Raw genomic sequence first — 18,258 nt, forward strand, 5'->3', positions numbered from 1 at the left:
CGGACTAGATGATCTGCTCAGGTCCCTTCCGACCCTAGAAACTATGAAACTATGAGTCTATGATACACTTGGAGATAGAAAAATCAATGGAAGCACTGAAAAGAGAGGCGATACATAATGCTAGCAGGAAAACTTGTGGACAGATCTGAACATGAACTGGGAACTTGAGACTTCAGAAAAAAAATGGTGCCATGGTCAGAGTTGAGAAGGTCAATGAAAAATAAACCATCCAAACCAAGTACTGGGAACCAGTTACTGGGGACTGAAGGCATGTGACAAAAACTGAGTCAAGAGGAGAAATAGGAGGTAGAAACACAAATTTAATAGAATTTCTGCACTGAGATAACGAGGCTAAGTACATTATGTTTTTAGGAAAGGCGCATAACATTTTTAAAAAAGCTCCTTTAAACCCTGCTTTCTTTACTAGTCTAGCGCTACATGGACAAAAACAAACAAACCTACAAAGCACAATAAATGCAGTTTCAAATAGACTTGCATTATCTATGTTCGTGCTATGCAAAGAGATTACAGGCCATGTTCTTCTATAGTGAATAGCAATCATTATACCACTGAAGTCTTCTAGCTCTACTCTAGGATATTTAAATCAATTTATTTTTCAACTCTCCAGAGATGCAGCAAGCTATTCAGACTATAAGGTTGGGTAAATATTGTGAGATCTCCTTCCCCCGCAGAAGAGAGACCATGTTTTTGATCTCTTCTTTAAATGCTTTCTACTGCATTAGGGCTAAGAAGGTCACTTTATGAGAAATCCATATTTCAGAGGGTCTTCCTCTTCCGCAGTGTAGATTGCTGTTCCCGTATAAAAGGCTTCTCCCGAGACTTCTACTATGACAGCAGTGTAGTCACCACACTTTGCTTCCTGAGAACAAAAGAAGTTTAGCTTTAAGTTTAGTTAGCATACAGGTATTTTCCAGAGTTAAACAGTCTCACTATACAGTCAGGACAGAAACCACCTCATTACCAAGGATAACACTGCACTGGCAACCTTCAACCCGGCCCAGTTACAACTACAAGTAAACAAAAGCCTTTGCACTGCAATGTCAGGCACGGATACCAGATCAGCTCTCCATTTGCACCAAGACCCTATGTCTGATGATAAGCAAATCTATTGCTACACAGGGCAACTTCACTGAAGCAAGGGGCCCACTCGGTTTATATCCTGCCCATTGGGTCCAGATGACTTTCCTCCTATGCTGAAGTAGCTCTTTCCCTTGCCTGCTTTAGGCATCTGGGTATGTTGAGGAAAGTGCTCTCAGGGTAGAAACATAGGAAAGGGCATTTGTGGGGGGAGGTGTCCTATCCACTTGCTTGTTACCTCAATTAGACATACAGACCCCCAGGACCAAAACCGACAAGCTCCCTTCCTTTCCCTATTTCCAGGCCCTATTAATCCACCCTGGGTCTGTAAATCAGCCACACCCTGGCAAAAGCTTCTATTTGGTATAAGACAGCCTCACAGCCTGTTCGCAGGGAAAGGGGCAGGAAGTGCACTGCTGCTGTATATAGCACTGAAAAGCAGGAGCTTCCACAAGGACTTCTGGTTGGAGCTGCAGGACGGCCAGCTACCATTAGTGCGCTCAGAGCAGAACTATGCTCAGACATGGCATTTGCTAGCTGATTAATATCAACTCAATCATTTTGCACTTTGAATAGAACTGGAATTATCTCCAGCAAGTCCAGCTACTGGACTCTTGCCCTTTCCGGGTCAAGTAGCTTTTTGGAGAAGACTCAGAGTTGTTCAAACCTTTCCCTCTCTCCAGTACCTGCTCTTCCTCTTTATGAGGTCTACCTTGCGTCGGCAGCCTTTCAGGTGTTCCTTGAGTTCAGCGAGTGACAACCCTCCTTTGTAAATGAATCCCATGACAGACCATGCTGCTGGTGCTCTTCACTCAACTCCTTCCAGTTTGGACATCTTTCTCTGACCAGTTGGTGCCCACAGGTGCCTAGAAAGGTTCCAGCTCTCCTCATATTAAAGCCATACTAGAGGATTGTTACCCCTACTCAGAAGTCTTTGGGTCTTTGGCCCAATGTGTGCTAAATCACACGGCTTTTTTCTGATGAAATGAGATCAGGTTCAGAAAAGCTTATGTTACATATCTCTTAGTTTATAATCTACAAAGTGAAAAGCTGCCCCACCTTCTTTTTTCCTTGCATTTCACTGCATATACTAAACTAATGCTGGCAGCCCCATGTCTCTTTCAGCAGGGTCACTTCTTTAGCAGCTTTCACTGAATCTCTTCTCCAGGTGACATTTCCCAAGACATCCAAGACTGCTTTATCCTGTCGTTTAAAATTTCATTTTATTTTCTGCTGATGTTCCCAATTACCCTAGGTCTCCTAATATCATTCCTTCTTCCTCACAGTCAATAAAGAACTTAAGAAGTGCAGTACTAGGTCAAACCAATGGTCCATCTAACCCAGTATCCAATCTCCAAAGGTGGCCGTTGCAGATGCTTTACAGGAAGAGTATATGTACCGTACAGGTCTTGAGTAATCCACCCCTCTGGCATCAACCATCACTGGTTTAGGGATGTCAGAGGATGCAACCCTGGCCATCCTATTCAATAGCTCTCGGCACACCTGCCTCCATGAGTGTATCCAATCCCTTTTTGAACCTGGCTATGCTGTCTCCCTTTACAACCTCCTGTGGCAACAACTTCCACAAGTTAACTAAGTGCTGTGTAGAAAAGCACACTTCCTATTGAACTTTAATTTGCATTCACACTTAACACTGTGCTCCTCACCAACACCCAATCTGTCAAACCTCTGTTCAGAACTGGCCCAAGGCTGAAAGAGGAGGAATACTACAGATTGGAAGCAACTACCCTGGAACAGCTGTTCAGAGACAGCTGCACCATGCCCACTGCAAGCTGATGCTGTTAGCTTGTTACTTGGACAAGCACCAAATCTGCAAGAGAAGCAGACAAGAGGAGTTCATTGCTTGCCTCCACGGCTTTCCCCGTGAACAAGGAACCGGTTGTGCTGCTCCTAAAGGTTCTGGTCTGGCCCAGCTTGATGAGTCGCTTGTGGTACTGCAAGGCAATGCGTGCAGTCACGCCAGAGCCTGTGGGACTCCTGTCAACCTAAGCAGAAAAGAAGAAATATAGCTGCGTTCTTTCAGTCTTTCAAGAAAAGACAAATGCCAGCCTCCCACCCCGCCCCAGCTCCATCCCATATAAATGCAGACAATTGGGCAGTACTTTTCTAGTCCATGGCTTTGTCAGGGGACAAAAAATACCAAAGAAATTCAGTAGATTCTGATGGGAGTGAAAGAACCAAGTTAATTCAATACTTCCAGGTGTTATTTAAAGCAGTGTTTCTCCTACCTACATGACCTTTGTGGTTGACTTTTCCAAAACAAGTGGCATTTCTGAGCAAGGTAGGGGGCCTAAAATGCATGTAAACGTAAAAATACACTTCTTGGAAAACGGGTTTTTTTGTTTTTATCATAGTGGGACCAGGGTTTTTTGACAAAATGGTTGGTAGGACGTGAGGTGCAAACGTGTGAGAACAGCTGATCTAGAGCATTAAAACTACGCTGCATTCAGGCTTGCCACTTACTTCAGCTCCTATAGCAAAAGAATTTGCTGGTACATGCAACTGCTATTCCGCAGATCACTGTCCTGTGACAACTGAGGGAATATCTCACCAACTAAGCATATGTTTAGTCCTGGGCAAAAACACATCTAAAATCTGCAGCAGCTTTTTTACTCTCACGGTACTAAAAACATGTACTCCACAGCACAGCTCAGGCAGTTTGAAAGGTTAGATTCTGTAGCCCTTATGAAAATGAGGGTTTCCAAGCCAGCTTTAAAGTACCTGTAAAACCAAAGTAAATAGCTATGCAGAGCCTCCCAGGTATTCCAACTGCTCACTGGGGGTTATTTCAAAGGACACTGCCTCTCCAATCAACTCCATGGCACAGCTGGAAGTAAAAGCTTGGAAGTAAAAGCTGCAGTAAAGAGTTGAGCAGCTTGTCCTTAATTCAAGAACATGCTGAGAACGAAGCAGGTTGTGAACCACCTGGGTATGAATCGTCTGGGTTCCACTGTTTTAAGAAAGAACGACTCCAATATCTTTTGAAAGTTAAAACTGAGGTTATGCATTCTGAGCAGCACAAGAGGCAGCAGAAGCTTTATGTGCCAGGTACCCTGTGGATACACACAGCACAGGAAGTCATTTCCTAGTGCGGTTCAAGTAGCATGTCTTCATACCTGTGCATCTCCAAACACACAGATGTTGGTGGTTGGCTCATCACTGAATGCATCTTTTCCGTCCGTTAAGATGGTGCCATAAATGAATGCAAGGTCTTCACTATCAGGGTGATGAGGTTTGAACTAGGAAACACCATGCAGAGTACATTAATAAACTAATGCTCCAAGCAAATCTTTTCACCAACCTGCAATAAGACTTCCCCAAGGTGACAGATGTAGACAGAGATGTTACCCTAATGCTACAGTTTGAACAGCTTTCTAAAGGAGACCTAGGCATACTTTTTGGTTCCCCAAGAATGCTAATGGCTTCCTTAATAACGATGAAACCAAGTTCCTTATTTCAGGTTCTTTTAAGTCTAAAAATTGTAGATTTGCAAAATTTCACCTGCAAACACAAACCCTCAGAATCCTTGCAACCAGAGGTGCACTGATATATTGGTCCCATATCAGATCACCACCGATAAAAGGAAAATCAACATTACTGGCAATCAGCTTCTTTTGGCCAGTGTAGCCAATAATGCCACCGTTAAGTGCTGCGTGCATATGTGCAGATGCAGCACGCATGTTGCCAGCAACGCAACCCAGCAGCTTGGAGAGCCGGCTGGTAAGTCTGTAGGGGGCGGGTGCAGATTGAGGACCCCATGGTGAGGGACGGAGAGGGGCAGGGGCAGGTGCCGCCCAGCCACGGTGGTGAATGCAGCCCGGCTGGGAGTGGGACAGAGGCAAGGGTGGCTCTTCCAGGGGGTGCAGGGGGCTGGGATGGTTCCCGGCCAGTGCATGCACACCTTGGGGAGACATGGGGGGCATGTTCCCTCCACCCCCCCCATATTTGTGCATGGGCTGATGCCACTGCACACTCAGGGCCAGGGGCTGTGCCAGCCTTTTCCCGGTGGGGGTGCTGGGTCAGGGCTATGCTCAGACTGGGCAGGGGCCGGGTGGGTGGTGCTGGGAGGGGTGGCTACAGACACCCCACAATTCCCTGTAGCCACCCCTCCCAGTGCTACCGCCTGCCCCAAGCACAGCCCCACCACAGCCCCCCCGCTGGGAAGAGGCCAGCACAGCAGCTAGCCCTGAGCCCACAGCCCACCCTTGCCCCACACACAAGTCTGGGGGGCACATGACCCCCATGCCTCTCCTGGGGGTACGTGCAGCAGCAGGGAGCTGCCTCCCCACTCCCCATGGACGAGCCACCTGCAGCTCTGTCCCATTCCTGGCAGGGTCACATCCCTAGCTGGGCAACACCTGCCCCAGCCCCACTCCCTCCCTCGCTGTGGGGGGGGGGGCGTCTCAATCTCCCCTGCCATGCCCCTTCCTTTCCCTATGTCCCTCCACCCACACAGACTTACTGGCAGGGAGCTGCTATGCAGCCTGGCAGCTTGGACATCAATTACTGGATCAGTATCGGCCAACATGGCTGGTTAATAATTGGGTATTGGCCAGAAAACCATTTATCGGTGCACCCCCTACTTGGGACTGGGCTAGACTTGACTAATTCTATCGCTTTAGTCAAGAGGCATCTTTCTGGTCTATCATTCATTTGACTAAAACCCACCAGCATGTTACTGTTGGCTGGGGGTGTATATGTCTATACAACACAATGGACATAGAATACCAAGAGTCTAGTGGGTACATTTTGCCATGGCATGCTACAGCCATGGGCACATTTCAAATAAATAAACCCAACAATTTTAAACTAATGTGTAGCTGTGACATACTGCTCCATAATCTCAAACACTCAGGAGGCAATACGGGGGTAGAATAGACTAGGAACAGGACTGAATATAGCAAGCAACTCCAGAGCTGTCAAGTCAAGCTCTGACACAGGGTGCAGACCCATGACGTGTCTTAGGCAAAGTAAAAGGGGAGCAGACAGGCCACAGTGGGTCAGAACAGTTGGGAGACTGGATTCCTAGGTGAAATCTTTTGGGTTTATTGCGCGAATCATGTGCAGGGGATTACCCACCTAACAACGATAATATTGACTGACATTCCATGGCACCCTTACAAAGGATCTCAGAGCACCATAAGGTGCTGCAGAACCACTGCTGTACCAATACAAAGGGCTTAATGGTAACTGGATTATGAGATGACGACCTTCCGGAAACCACAAAGGTCTGAGAAAGATTGTTCTGCTATTTCTCACCACGTTATACAGGAAATGTGACAACTCTGTTAACAGACTCCAAGAGAAACCACTCTCCCCGGCAGAAAGAAGCACGTGGCTAGAGAAGCTTTCAGGGTATGAGGGCATGCGACCGTACCTGCTTCTTTACTGCTTCTGTGACTGCAGTTGCTGCATCCACGAGATCTCTCACACTTGAAGAGCAAACATCTAGGCCTAACTTCTCCGCACTGAGAAAGGCATAGAAAGCTCCACCATACCCAATGTCAAGCACCACCTTCCCATAGCCAGGGACATCGACTGTCAGGTCTATGCAGAGATACGGGGAAAACAATATACACACACGAGCACAGAGAACATTCCCCTATATTCTTAACATGTGGAGCCAAATTCTTCCCTAGTCTGCACCCAGTGCAATCCCATTGATTTTAGCGCAACTGTTAGCACAGCGATAGGGAAGACGACTTTACATATAAACACAGAAGACAGCAAACAAGTAGCAAGTCTTTAAGGGCCTGATCCAAGTTCCATTAGTCAACTGAAAAACTCCTGGATTTTAAACAGACATTTGGTTTGGTCCTAAATGAGGACACAATTTGTCTCCAAGATCAAGGACGGTATTTTGAGGAGCTGCACTTAGACTGTTAGGCAAGTCATTCTCTTCAGGCAAGAAGAATCAGATTTTTTCCCTTGTGCTCATTAAAACAGGGCAAGTGATCAGATTTACCCAATGATCTTGAAAGGTTGCCCGTCCAGCCCCCAACATCTATAAATACAGTGGAACCTAACACAAATGCAGCTGTAAGTTGATTAAATGATCCCGCCAGCTTTACTCTGAACTAAGATGGAAAGGCAGGTTCTAACACAGAAGAACGGAGCACAAGGCTATATGGGAATCAAGACAATACTGGAAATCCCAGTATGAGAGAGAGAAACTGGTAAAATCTAAATTAGGAAGAGCAGGAGGGAGACATGCAGCTGATTAACTGGCCAAGCAGACAGACAAGTGTCTTGGGATGGAAGAGGTGCAGGAAGCCAATCAGCCAAGAGGCTAGTGCGTGGAGGGAGGCACAAGAGCAGGACGTGGGCAACTGTTAGACCGAAGACCCCGAGTGTTACTTACAGAAGCCGAGCAGGGTTATGCAATAACGAGCACGCTACAGGGGATGGGATCACATCCTGTGGCCTCTACTCTATCCCGAGCTCTGCTCTTTGCAGCTGAGCCAGAGGTCTCGGAAACATTAGGCCTTCATTTGCAGAGAGCCCAACAGAGCGGGCTTCTTCCTCCTCGTGACCTGGTCATGGATTTCATCTGCTGGGTCCACACTTAGCCCAGTTTTTCTGTGGAGAGTCAAGAGTCGGTACAGACTTTGTTAAAATGCCAGGTCCCCCCCAGCCAGGGCCAGCTGAGTCTGGCTAACTCATGCCTGCTTCTTTCTGCCCTTTAACGGAGGATACATAGCGCCTATCTCCCTGTTTTCTGGAGTATTCCGGGCATGTGCGAGCTCCCGAACTCACCTGCAGCTCCAAACAGCCAGTGAGACCCTCCCCACCCCAAAACAAAGTCAGGCTGGAAGGGACCTCTGGAGGTCACATCTAGTTCACCCTGTACCCGAAACAGGATCACCCCTCTCTGAGCCATCCCATCCGAGTCCTTGTCTAACCTACAGGTGCACGATCAACCCTGCCGCACCCCCGCGCAGCACATCGCTCAGAGACACTGAGAACACCCCAACCTGCCACGCGTAAAGCAGGGGACCAGGCTGTCAGCGCCTGCCAGGACGAGGCATTTCGTCAACACACAGCACATGCTGGAGAGAGGCCAGGTCCCCACCAGGGGAAGACAAAACCCTCCCGCGCAGACCGGTCCGACCACGGACGGAGCAACGTCCCTTCCTGACCCAAGCTGTGACTGGGCAGACCCTGAGCAAAGGGCAAAGCCTTGTAGCCGGGAGGCCCGCGGGCTGCAGCCTCGGGCCGCAAGGTCCGGCCTCCCCCTACCCAGGGCCCCCAGGGCAGGCCCAGGGATCTGGGGGCTGCTGGGGAGAGAGGTAAGGGGGCCCAACCCTGGGAGGGGGCAAGGGCCCGATCGCGGGGGCGGTACCGGCGGCGGCGGCGAAGGCGGGCATGCTGTGGAAGCGCACGGGGTTGCGGCTGCGCTGCCCGTCCCAGGGCACGAAGGCGGTGACGGGCCCGCAGGGGCAGTGGATGACGACGCGGGTCTCGGGGCGGCACGGCGCGGGGCCCAGCCCGTAGTCGAGCGCCAGGCGGCCGAGGGCGAGCACGGCGTGGCCGCACATGGCGCTGTAGCCGGCGCCGTGCAAGAAGAGCGCGGCCAGGTGCGCGCCGGGCAGCTCGCTCCGCCCCACCAGCGCCGCGCCATACATGCCGCGGTGGCCGCGGGGCTCGAGCAGCAGCAGCCGCCGGGCGTGGTCCAGCTCGGCCGCCGCGCGGCGCCGCCGCTCCAACAGCGTCGCGCCCTCGGGGCCCGGGCCCAGCCCCGCCGGCACCACCCGCAGCGGCTCCCCGCCCGTGTGCATCTCCACGGCCCGCAGCACCGGCAGCGCCGCGGCGTGAGGCGGCAGCTCCAGCCCCGACATCGCCTCACCGACCAACCACGGGGCAGGGCCTGGGCGCATCGCCACGCTAGTGGGCGTGGGGAGGGGCGCGCCGGCCTATGGGGCAGCAGAGGGGAGGAAGGGGGCGGGCTGAGAGCGGCCCTGCCAATAGGAGGGGAAGAGCTGGGCAGGCCTCGGCCCATTGGGCCATGGGAGGGGAGCGCCGGCCTATGAGGGAGGGGAGGGGCGGGGCTTCAACCGGCCTCGCTCCGCCATTGGGTAAAGCTCGGCCTGTGGCGGACAAGGGAGAGGGAGGGGCGGGGCTTAGAGCGGCCCCGCCGGAGTTGGGCATGCTTCGCTCCGCCATTGGGCAATGGGAGGGGAGCGGGAGCGGAGCTCCGGCCTATGAGAGAGGGAGGGGCGGGACACTCCACCATTGGGGAACGGAAGGGGAGCGCCGGCCTATGAGGGAGGGGAGGGGCGGGGCTTAGAGCGGCCCCGCCAATAGAAGGAGCAGGTTGGTCTCGCTTCACCACTGGCCACTGGAAAGGAAGCGTTGGCCTATGGGGGCGGGGGGGCGGAAGCCGGGCAGACAATGTCCCTATTGGATGGAGCACTCGCCCCCCCCGCCTCCGGCCGGAACCTCCCCTCCACCCCGCCGCGACGGAAGTGACGAACTCAGCAGGTGACGAAGACCCCGGGGCCACCGCGACCTGCTGCCATGCAGGCTGTGGCGGTGCAGCCCGCCTGCCTGGGCCTGTACTGCGGGAGGGCCGTGCTGGCCGCCAACGGCTCCACCGAGATGTACGGCGACTGCGGGGTGAGTGCCGTCCCACCCTTCCTCCCGCGCTCTGGCACTGGGTGGTGCCTGCCCCCCAGCCTGGTCTCGGGGAGGCGGATCCCTGCTGGGCCCCGGCGAGCTGCGTTCGAGGGGAGCCGGGATCAAGTGGGTGCAGGGGCCGACCCCGCCGAGAGCAGCGCCGGCGGGGGGTGGGGGGTGGACAGGCGGCTCCCGAGACTCGGTGCCGCGGTGTCGGGGCTTGCTTCGAGTCCAGGCCACCCCTTCAGCTGGGTCCCAGTAATGGTGAAGGCCGCACTGCACTGCAGACTGTCACTGCAGCCCTGGGCGGGGGTTGCTCTTACAGGTGTGTCCCAGGGGACAGAAGACAGATGACCACAAAATCTGCCGGCCGTGCACAGAGTCCCCAGACCGCTACGACTGGCTGTACCTGGGCTTCATGGCCATGCTGCCTCTGGTGCTGCACTGGTTCTTCATCGAGTGGTATTCGGGGAAGAAGAGGTGAGGAGCTGTTTGCGCACGGTTCTCCGATGGGCGCTTGGGTGGGAGTCTGAATTTGGCTCAAGTCCTTGGCTGTACACGCTGCTAAGCCCATGGCCACGCCGTGTTTTATAGCCAACTGGTTTAGCAGCTGTGCTGCGTGCTGTGATTGTTTCATGCTGTACCAACCTGGTACTTTTCCTGTGGCTTCTCTAAAAAACTTTGGTGAGTGAAAATGAGTAAAGCCTTTCGTTCTGCAGACTGTCAGCCTGTCAGAAGAGATCTGTTTGAACATGCATCCATGCAACATGGCAGGAAATTGTTTTGTGTGTTAGACTTAAAATGTTTGGTCTGTAATCAAATGTGAGAAGTTGTAACTGAGTATAACAAATGGAAAGACGCTGGTTTATAATAACGAATGAGTAAAACTGGGCGCCGGGATTTCTTCATGTGCAGATGTCTGTCTTGTAGGAACTTGGATGGTGGTGGTGGTGGTAGTAGTAACTTGTGGTTCAGAGATGGAATCCTTGTCTACTGCATGGGACACTTGGGTTCGATTCCCATCGGGACTCAGTTTGGTCTTTGCTTCGAGCCCAGGCCGCCTACTGTCTCGGTGGCCTGGCAGGTCTGGGCAGCCTCCACTCCTCCAAAAATTCTTGCCCAGGCACATGCATCAAAGGTCTGGATGACCCTCATGCATACACCATGATCCAGGAGGATCGACTATTGATGTTGATGATGATGATGATGATGAAAAAATAATAATAGGATAATCCTATTGCAAGCACATAGACTCATTTTTCAGTAATAGTTCAGTTTAAACAGCGCATCTGCAGTACGTTAATACCAGTATAACGTGCCTTGATGTAAATATGGAGCAGACAGAGTGAGCAACCCTACACTGCTGTAGGTCAGGTTAGTTGAATGTTAGTTTGCACTGAGCAAAGGGCTGCCCTATTCTGGACTTCCTTACCTAGCGGCAGGGCACTGTGATAGCACCTACTCTTGGCAGCTGCCTCTGCAAAGCTGATCTGTTTCCTTTGGGCACTGATATAACTTGCGTCCAAGTGCAAATGGATGCTAGTTACATTGGTGTTTAACTGCTTGTCCCAGTAGGTGAAAGCATGGCAAATTATGACACTGTTCGAAAGCCCTGCTTCTAAACCAATGCATGTTAGTCTGTATAAAAAAAAAAAAAAAAAAAAAAAAGCAGCCTTCGGGCTCCAGATCACTGTGCACATAAGATCTGTGATGTGCATTATGAGGAGACACCTCATCTGGTAGTTTGATCTTGGTTGTTTGCTAGACTGCTAGCTGTGCAAAGGTTAGTTTCAGACATTCAAACACGATCTGACTGCACATGTAAAGCTGTCTGAATCATGGATTATGTGGATTTAATGTGTGGACTCTTTACTGTCCACTCATTACAGTATAAAGTTTTAAAGCGGTCAGCAAGGTGGTTTCCTGTCCTGTCCTGTCCTTAACTCAGCAGAAGTTCAAAATTGAAAGGAATATTTTTCAGTCAGCATTTTCATTCTTTTTAGTAGTAACAGTGACATGAAGTACCTTTTTCCTTCCTTCCTCCAGTTCCAGTGCATTGTTCCAGCACATCACGGCCTTATTTGAATGCAGTGTTGCAGCTATAGTTACGCTGCTTGTGAGTGACCCAGTGGGTTCCCTATGCATCCGCTCCTGCAAAGTGGTGATGCTGTCAGACTGGTATACGATGCTATACAACCCAAGCCCGGATTACATTAATACTATTCACTGCACTCATGAAGCAGTCTATCCTCTGTGAGTACAAAATCTGTCCCACTCAGACTTTTTTCCCCCCTTAATTTGGTGTTGAATCCTCTGTACTTCATGATTTTAACTGTTCACTCCACTGCAGTTACTATGTTGGCAAAATGTACTTACTAGTTTCCTATTTCCCTTGCATGAGGGCAACTTGGGTGTCTTCCCAAATGCATGTCATTTGACTTGAATTCAGACAATTCCTACAGCATGGAGATTTATTTAAAAGCTAATCACAAATGTGAACGAGAACATGGCACTTGAATCAAGTGAAGGGAAAAAAGACAGAAGTTCTTATGACAACGGAAGTGTTAATTAAGTCAGATTTCACTTGGGAGATGGCATCAGGTTTCTCCTCAGCATTGTAGCTCCTGCTGTCCTGTTTCATTCTTGTTTTAATGACTGCCCTTTAATAGTCACCGCAAAGGTGCAGAATGCATGAGGCTTTGAGCCAAACCAGGCGCTGTCCAAAAAACCTTTGGAAGTTGGTGATTTGCTCTGTTCACTCTTGTGCTTCTCCAAAGCACTCGGCAGCTTGCCAACCGCCCAATGCCCGCAGTGTCCCATTACCACAGCTTTATTGGGAGTGAAGCTGTGCATTGTTGCAGCCTTGTGTTGTGGGAGAGTTCTGCTTGTTCCCATGCAAGTGGTGACAAAACAGTCATAGTGGGAGTTACTGGTAGTCCTGGAATTTGTCATTATGAACCTGTTACTGCAAGGCAAGCTGGAACGTAAACTCGCAGCACATCACCTGCTTTGCAGCCTGCCTGTGTGTATGCTCTCATGGTGCAATAGATGCAGGGTAGGTTGCTTCCAATAAAAAGGAGATAAGATAGTTCTCACTTACCCAGGGCAAGAGGATGCAGGTAGGCAGTTGCTGCAGAATATCCAATGCACTATGAATTCACTTTCTCATTTATCTTGCATCTTGTGTGCCTCTATCCTTCCAAACAAGAGATGTCTGTATCTAACATCTTGCCTACTGTGTGAGGGCTTGGGGGGTAGAGGACTGGCAGATATACCCCTCGTTTTTGAAAGGCACAATGAAATAGCCTTTCCTTGTAGTAAGTAGCTGAGTATCAGCAGGTAGAAGATGAGCCAACTCATCTTGCTGCTTCCTATGGATCCTTGCAGGCTTTCCTTCCACTTTGCTCAGTAAATGGCAGAAAGTGCTTTTACCATATTGCTTACAAACACTTTAATTTCCAGCTGCTATTTTTTGGAAGAAAGATGCGTGGTGTATGCAAAAAAATGCATTAATTTAACTTCAGGGTGCAGCATTAACAAACAACAATGCATCTGCGGAGTCTTTTGGTAACCTCCCCCCATGCTGTCACTCTCCAAAGGTAGGTGTGGTCTAGCGGGTAGGAGTCAAAACCTGTATTTTGTTCACATTTCTCCCACTGTCCTGCTCCATGAAGTGGGGTAGGTCAAGGCAGTATTCTGAGCCACTGCTCCCCTTTCCCATCACTTGGGTGTTTTGACTGCAACCCCTTCAGAGCTGAGACCACTTCTAGCAGGAAACAGCATGGCACTTAAGGTAGAAGTCCAGAAGTCACACAAACAGTAACTGTTGCATTTTCCTCTACAGATACACCATAGTGTTTATCTACTATGCCTTCTGCCTAGTGTTGATGATGCTGCTTCGACCTCTTCTGGTTAAGAAGATCGCGTGTGGCTTAGGAAAGTCGGATAGATTTAAAAGTATTTATGCAGCCCTGTACTTCTTCCCTATTCTAACCGTGCTTCAGGCTGTTGGAGGAGGCCTCCTCTGTAAGTTGCGTGTCGCTTAAGAATGCATGTACCTCCAACAGGGGACTTTTAATACAGTAGAAAAAGTGTGTCCTTTCCTACTGTGTGGGTGACAACACTGCCCTAATTTTAATCAACGAAGAAATGCAGCCTCTCATTCTTGGGAATAAACACTCAGAAACCAAGAAGCCCCTATCTTAGATCAAAAGCAGGTGTAGCGAACAGCTCTATCCGTAGCTGCTGCTAGGAGAGGGTGACAGTTATCAGCTGTAGAGTTAAATGTACAGTCAGCCTAACCAATATCTCTGTTTGAAGTCATTTCCTCTAACACAGTGGTTTTCAACCTGTGGTTCGTGGACCCCTGTGGGTCCACAGACTCACAGGTCCAGAAAGATGACTATGGTCAATCAAAAGTGTGTGAATACCCACATTTACAATTCAAGGAGGTCCGCACCTCCACTAGATTATTTTATTTTTTTTAAAGGTTTCGCCAGTGAAAAAAGGCTGAAAACCACTGGTCTAAAATGTGCACTTAGGTTTGAACAGATCAGGTAACCTCCTACCCATCCTGAAGAAGCAGTGACCTTCCATCATGACACTACTGAGCCAGGCTTCTTTGCAGCTCTTTCTATCCAGATTTCCCCCCGCCAAAAAAAATCTATACCAGAGTTAGCAAATGGTGATAGAGGCATTTGGGAAGCAGCGACTGTTTGAGAGTCTAGGAAATACTCCAGTGTAGCCAGTGTCTGGCAAGGGGACATGGAGTGGAAATAAATTGAATTCTTAGTGATAATGACTGAATCCCTTTTCTGCAGGTATAGGGATCTCGGTTCAGGGAATAGCAGGGAGGACGACAGGGAGGAAATTTCTTAAAGGTGTTAGCTGTTCTTTGAGTGACAGCTGGGGAAGAGGGAGTGCTACTTCTCAGTATCAGCACTACCCCTCCCCCCCGCCATTGTGAGTCTCTTCTACCCATGTTTCTAGTTTAAAGCAGGGTGTAGGACCAGACTGTAACAGTTTGCTGTACAGTGGGTAACAGCTCTTCACTAGCATTGTAGACATTTGGACCTTCAAGAAGATGAACTTTGACCCACCAAAAACAAAACAGCTCATGCTCAGCTCGTTTCCGCTGCTTCTGTGTTGGGCTGCAGCGATTCAGAGGAATGGGCATGGCTGTAACTATTTCCTGCTGAAATGAACTGAATCTGGGGGTGTGTTCCTTCTCCTGATATGTCCACTGTTTGTTTCTAGATTACGCTTTCCCTTATATTATATTGGTGTTATCGTTGGTCACCCTAGCTGTATACATGTCAGCTTCTGAAGTTGAGGTAGGTAAAAATAGCTTTTCTTGGTCCTTTAAAACTCAGTGGGTGTGTCCTGACAAGCACACGTGCAGTTTGCAGCACATGTGTGTGCATTTGCCACACTGCTAAATTGCAGCACAGTGGGCATTTTTGATACTGGGATACCGCTAAAAAAAGTGGTGCAGCACACAGCAGCAGCATGTACCACCAAAACTAGCTCCTGGCCATTCAAGAGGCACGATCTGGCTGTGAGCAGCCAGTTGGGCACTGGTGCTGCCCTAGGAGGCCCCAAGGACCACAGATAAAACCACAGATGCTGTTCCCAGCCTCCTCTATCCCACCGGGGTCAAATATAGGCAGCTGCTATTTGTCCTGTGGGAAACATGCATCTGCAGGTATGTGCTTGCTCATCAGGACATGCCCAATGTTATAGCTGTAGATACCTGAGAAACCAAGCATGAGATGAAGTAAGTGCATATGTTGTTCATGTGTGGCCAAAGAGCTCTTTCCCCTGCCACAGTGTCATCTGGAGTTGGTGTGTACTTGTGTGCATACACTTGTACTTTTTCCGCTGCTTATGCTGCATACAAATAAACTTTCATTTTTGGCATCTGGTTCCAGCTATAGGAAACTTGCACAAGCCAGTCCTTGATGACACTCCCCAAGTAGACTAGGAAGAGGTCAGATTTAGTGGTATCAGGGGTCAAATTGCAGCTCTCAAGTTCAACAGGCTTCAAGCAGCACCTTGCTATGCATGGTGCCCCACTTCACCTGCTTGAGAATCAGGCATAATTTAAACAGGAAAAGGCTAATTTTTTTTTTTTTTTTTTTTTTACTCTTTTCTCCCCCCTCCCCAGTCTTTCAAGGATCTTCTGCTCAGGAAGAAAAGGCTTGTTGTTCTCTTTAGCCATTGGTTACTTCATGCCTATGGAATCATCTCAATTTCCAAGCTAGATAAGCTGGAGGAGGATTTACCCTTACTGGCTTTGGTGCCCACCCCTGCCCTCTTCTATCTAATGACTGCAAAGTATACGGAGCCCTCACGCATACTTTCAGAGGGAGCAAATGGACATTAAATCAAACTTGTGCCGAGAAGCTGTCCTGATCACCTGGATTAAGCAACCTCAGAGCCTCGTTCATCCGTTGGGTCTTTGGTGTATAGTCAGGTTGTTACTGAACCAGACACTTCTCACAACACCTCAGAAAGACTGAGAGACTATGGACTCATAAGCTATGTCTACATAGCAAAACGTTGTGCTGTGCAGAGGTAACCAAGTTAGCTCAGATCCTGGCAGCTGTGTGGTGCTCTGCCCAGGGTAGGTTACTTCAGCCTGGGAAGCAGGTCTAAGTGGCCTGGGCAGGCTGCCACACTAATGTGGCTACTCTGTTTCCAATACCTAAGCTAGCTTCTTCACTATGACCTTGAGTATCTCAGCACAGCACAATGCAATACTGTATAAACATATCCTTGGAAAGAGCTGCATTTGCTCTCTTACTGCATGAACTGTATGTATGGTTCAGGTGAGTGATGTCACTGTAAATACGCTGCTGGGATTGACCTTGTCATATCCATTTTGTTTGTACCTTATTTATTTCACAATGCATCTCTGTGAGTAGAGCAGGAAAATAGAACCGGTTTTCTGGCACAACATTCTGGTGTCTGTCAGCCATCACTGGGAATCCCTGTTTTCCAAAAAAAATGTACCAAGCAGTCACTACCTGAACTTGCAGCTGTAGTTACATACTAGCACTTCATATGTGCTAAAGCCCCTGCCATTAGCGCTGGGAGAAAGAAGGGTTCTCATGCTGCATCTCGGGCTCAGAATGTTTCAAATGTATGAACTTCTATCTGCTGTATGTCAAACTAGCCTTGTGGCTCAGCCAGTTTTCTTAATACCTGCCTGCATATTTCTGTATGGCATGAGGTTGAATTCTTTCTCTTCTGCTAGTTAATGAATAAGAGTTGTTAGATCACCTGGCTGTGATAGCCAAAACCAGAAGGAAGTTATAGCAAGAGAAATCTGTGTTTCTGGAGATATCTGAAGTAGCTTATGAAGCATTTTCCAAAGATCTCTCTCTCTAGACAGACAGGAAACTATATATTTGGTTTTTGAGACGGCATGAACTTTAAGAAGCAGAACTAAAAAATATAACCGTAGATGTAGCTGATTTATAAATTCCGCTTAGAGTCAATAAAAATTAACGAACATAATCACAAAGTATCATTAACATAAGTGGCCCCTACTGATTGGTTTAATAGAAGAGGTTACAGGTATTAAGAATCCAGGGTGGGATAAAGAGAGATTAAAACCCACCTGGAGTGATTCTGCCACAGTTCTCTGTCAGTAAGCTGCATTCATGGCCATGCAGAAAGGCAAACCAAAGAAGAGATGTCTGTCTTGGCTGCTGGCAACCTGCCTGAGACTGGAGGCAGAGGAAGCCACTCAGCTCCATCAAGAGAGCTAAGTAACCCAGATTGAAAGTAATTAAGAGAAGAAAAAGGTTCTAGCAGTGTCACGTGTGCGGCTGCCAGAACAGCTTAGGATGGACTAGAGATACTAGAACGTCAAGAGAGAAAGATACTAGTCACACAGGCAAGAACCTCCCTTGAGCAGAAAGTGCAAGTGGCATGATCAGTTAAACCTTCCCTTGAAAAAGTTCAGCAGTGTCTTTATAGCAGAATTCCAAAAACTGAGCTGTGGGATGACCCAGAGAGCAAAAGTCTGTATAGTGAAATTGCAAAAACTAAGCCAGAAAATGGGTATGTGAGGCTTGCAGCAGAAGCCCGTGAAATCCCACCTCCTTATGCCCCAGCAGTCCAAGAGAATTTAAAAGGAGAGTTAGCCCAAACCTTCCCAGTGGTAATGACCCATGCAGGGCCACAAGGGGGAAATCTCTGGACAGAGACATGGTCCTTTACTTGCACAGAAATCAGAGAACTGCAAGAACAACATAAAGCAAAACCAGGGAAGCCAATAATAGACTAATTTGTTTGAATGTATAGTGAAAAGCCTCAGCAGTATCTGTGAGTTGCACCGAGGCACCACAGTTGGTTCTCCACCCTGAAATCCAGTTAAGTCAGCAAGTTGGGCAAGACCAAAATATTACTCTGTTTTCTGCTGCAATGCAAGCAGCTGCTACAAGTTACGGTAACATGGAAGAAGAGTTTAACACCCCCCCCCATCCCTCCCAGGAGCATAGGCTAACTTAGAGG

The 18,258-nt window shown here is 48.9% G+C and overlaps 2 protein-coding genes across 2 annotated transcripts; one reads left to right on the plus strand and one right to left on the minus strand.

The window, feature by feature from the left end:
• Positions 1 to 300: 300 nt before the first annotated feature.
• L3HYPDH (trans-L-3-hydroxyproline dehydratase) lies at positions 301 to 8,970 on the minus strand. Its single transcript, XM_019550910.1, has 5 exons — positions 8,462 to 8,970; positions 6,497 to 6,666; positions 4,236 to 4,358; positions 2,967 to 3,104; positions 301 to 880 (listed from the first exon to the last, which is right to left on the minus strand). Exons 1-5 carry the CDS (start codon positions 8,955 to 8,957, stop codon positions 755 to 757), a joined length of 1,053 nt encoding a protein of 350 aa, XP_019406455.1. The 5' UTR covers positions 8,958 to 8,970; the 3' UTR covers positions 301 to 754.
• Positions 8,971 to 9,598: 628 nt separating this feature from the next.
• JKAMP (JNK1/MAPK8-associated membrane protein) lies at positions 9,599 to 16,600 on the plus strand. Its single transcript, XM_019550911.1, has 6 exons — positions 9,599 to 9,735; positions 10,061 to 10,215; positions 11,782 to 11,988; positions 13,580 to 13,761; positions 14,992 to 15,068; positions 15,902 to 16,600. The coding sequence occupies exons 1-6, from the start codon at positions 9,637 to 9,639 to the stop codon at positions 16,118 to 16,120; spliced, it is 939 nt and encodes a 312-aa protein (XP_019406456.1). The 5' UTR covers positions 9,599 to 9,636; the 3' UTR covers positions 16,121 to 16,600.
• Positions 16,601 to 18,258: the final 1,658 nt, after the last annotated feature.

The sequence above is a fragment of the Crocodylus porosus genome, unplaced genomic scaffold (assembly GCF_001723895.1).
Source record: "Crocodylus porosus isolate Cpor-Errol unplaced genomic scaffold, CroPor_comp1, whole genome shotgun sequence".
NCBI classification, from domain to species: Eukaryota; Metazoa; Chordata; order Crocodylia; family Crocodylidae; genus Crocodylus; species Crocodylus porosus.

Bases quoted from the DNA above. Each gene is read 5' to 3' on its own strand.
- L3HYPDH (XM_019550910.1), bottom strand. From the start codon at position 8,957: ATGTCGGGGCTGGAGCTGCCGCCTCACGCCGCGGCGCTGCCGGTGCTG. The intron at 6,667-8,461 runs GTACCGCCCCCG...ATCTCTGCATAG, and splicing joins CGCCTTCGCCGCCGCCGCCG to ACCTGACAGTCGATGTCCCT. The intron at 4,359-6,496 runs GTACGGTCGCAT...GGTGTTTCCTAG, and splicing joins CAGAAGCAGTAAAGAAGCAG to TTCAAACCTCATCACCCTGA.
- JKAMP (XM_019550911.1), top strand. From the start codon at position 9,637: ATGCAGGCTGTGGCGGTGCAGCCCGCCTGCCTGGGCCTGTACTGCGGG. The intron at 9,736-10,060 runs GTGAGTGCCGTC...TTGCTCTTACAG, and splicing joins AGATGTACGGCGACTGCGGG to GTGTGTCCCAGGGGACAGAA. The intron at 15,069-15,901 runs GTAGGTAAAAAT...CCCCCTCCCCAG, and splicing joins TGTCAGCTTCTGAAGTTGAG to TCTTTCAAGGATCTTCTGCT.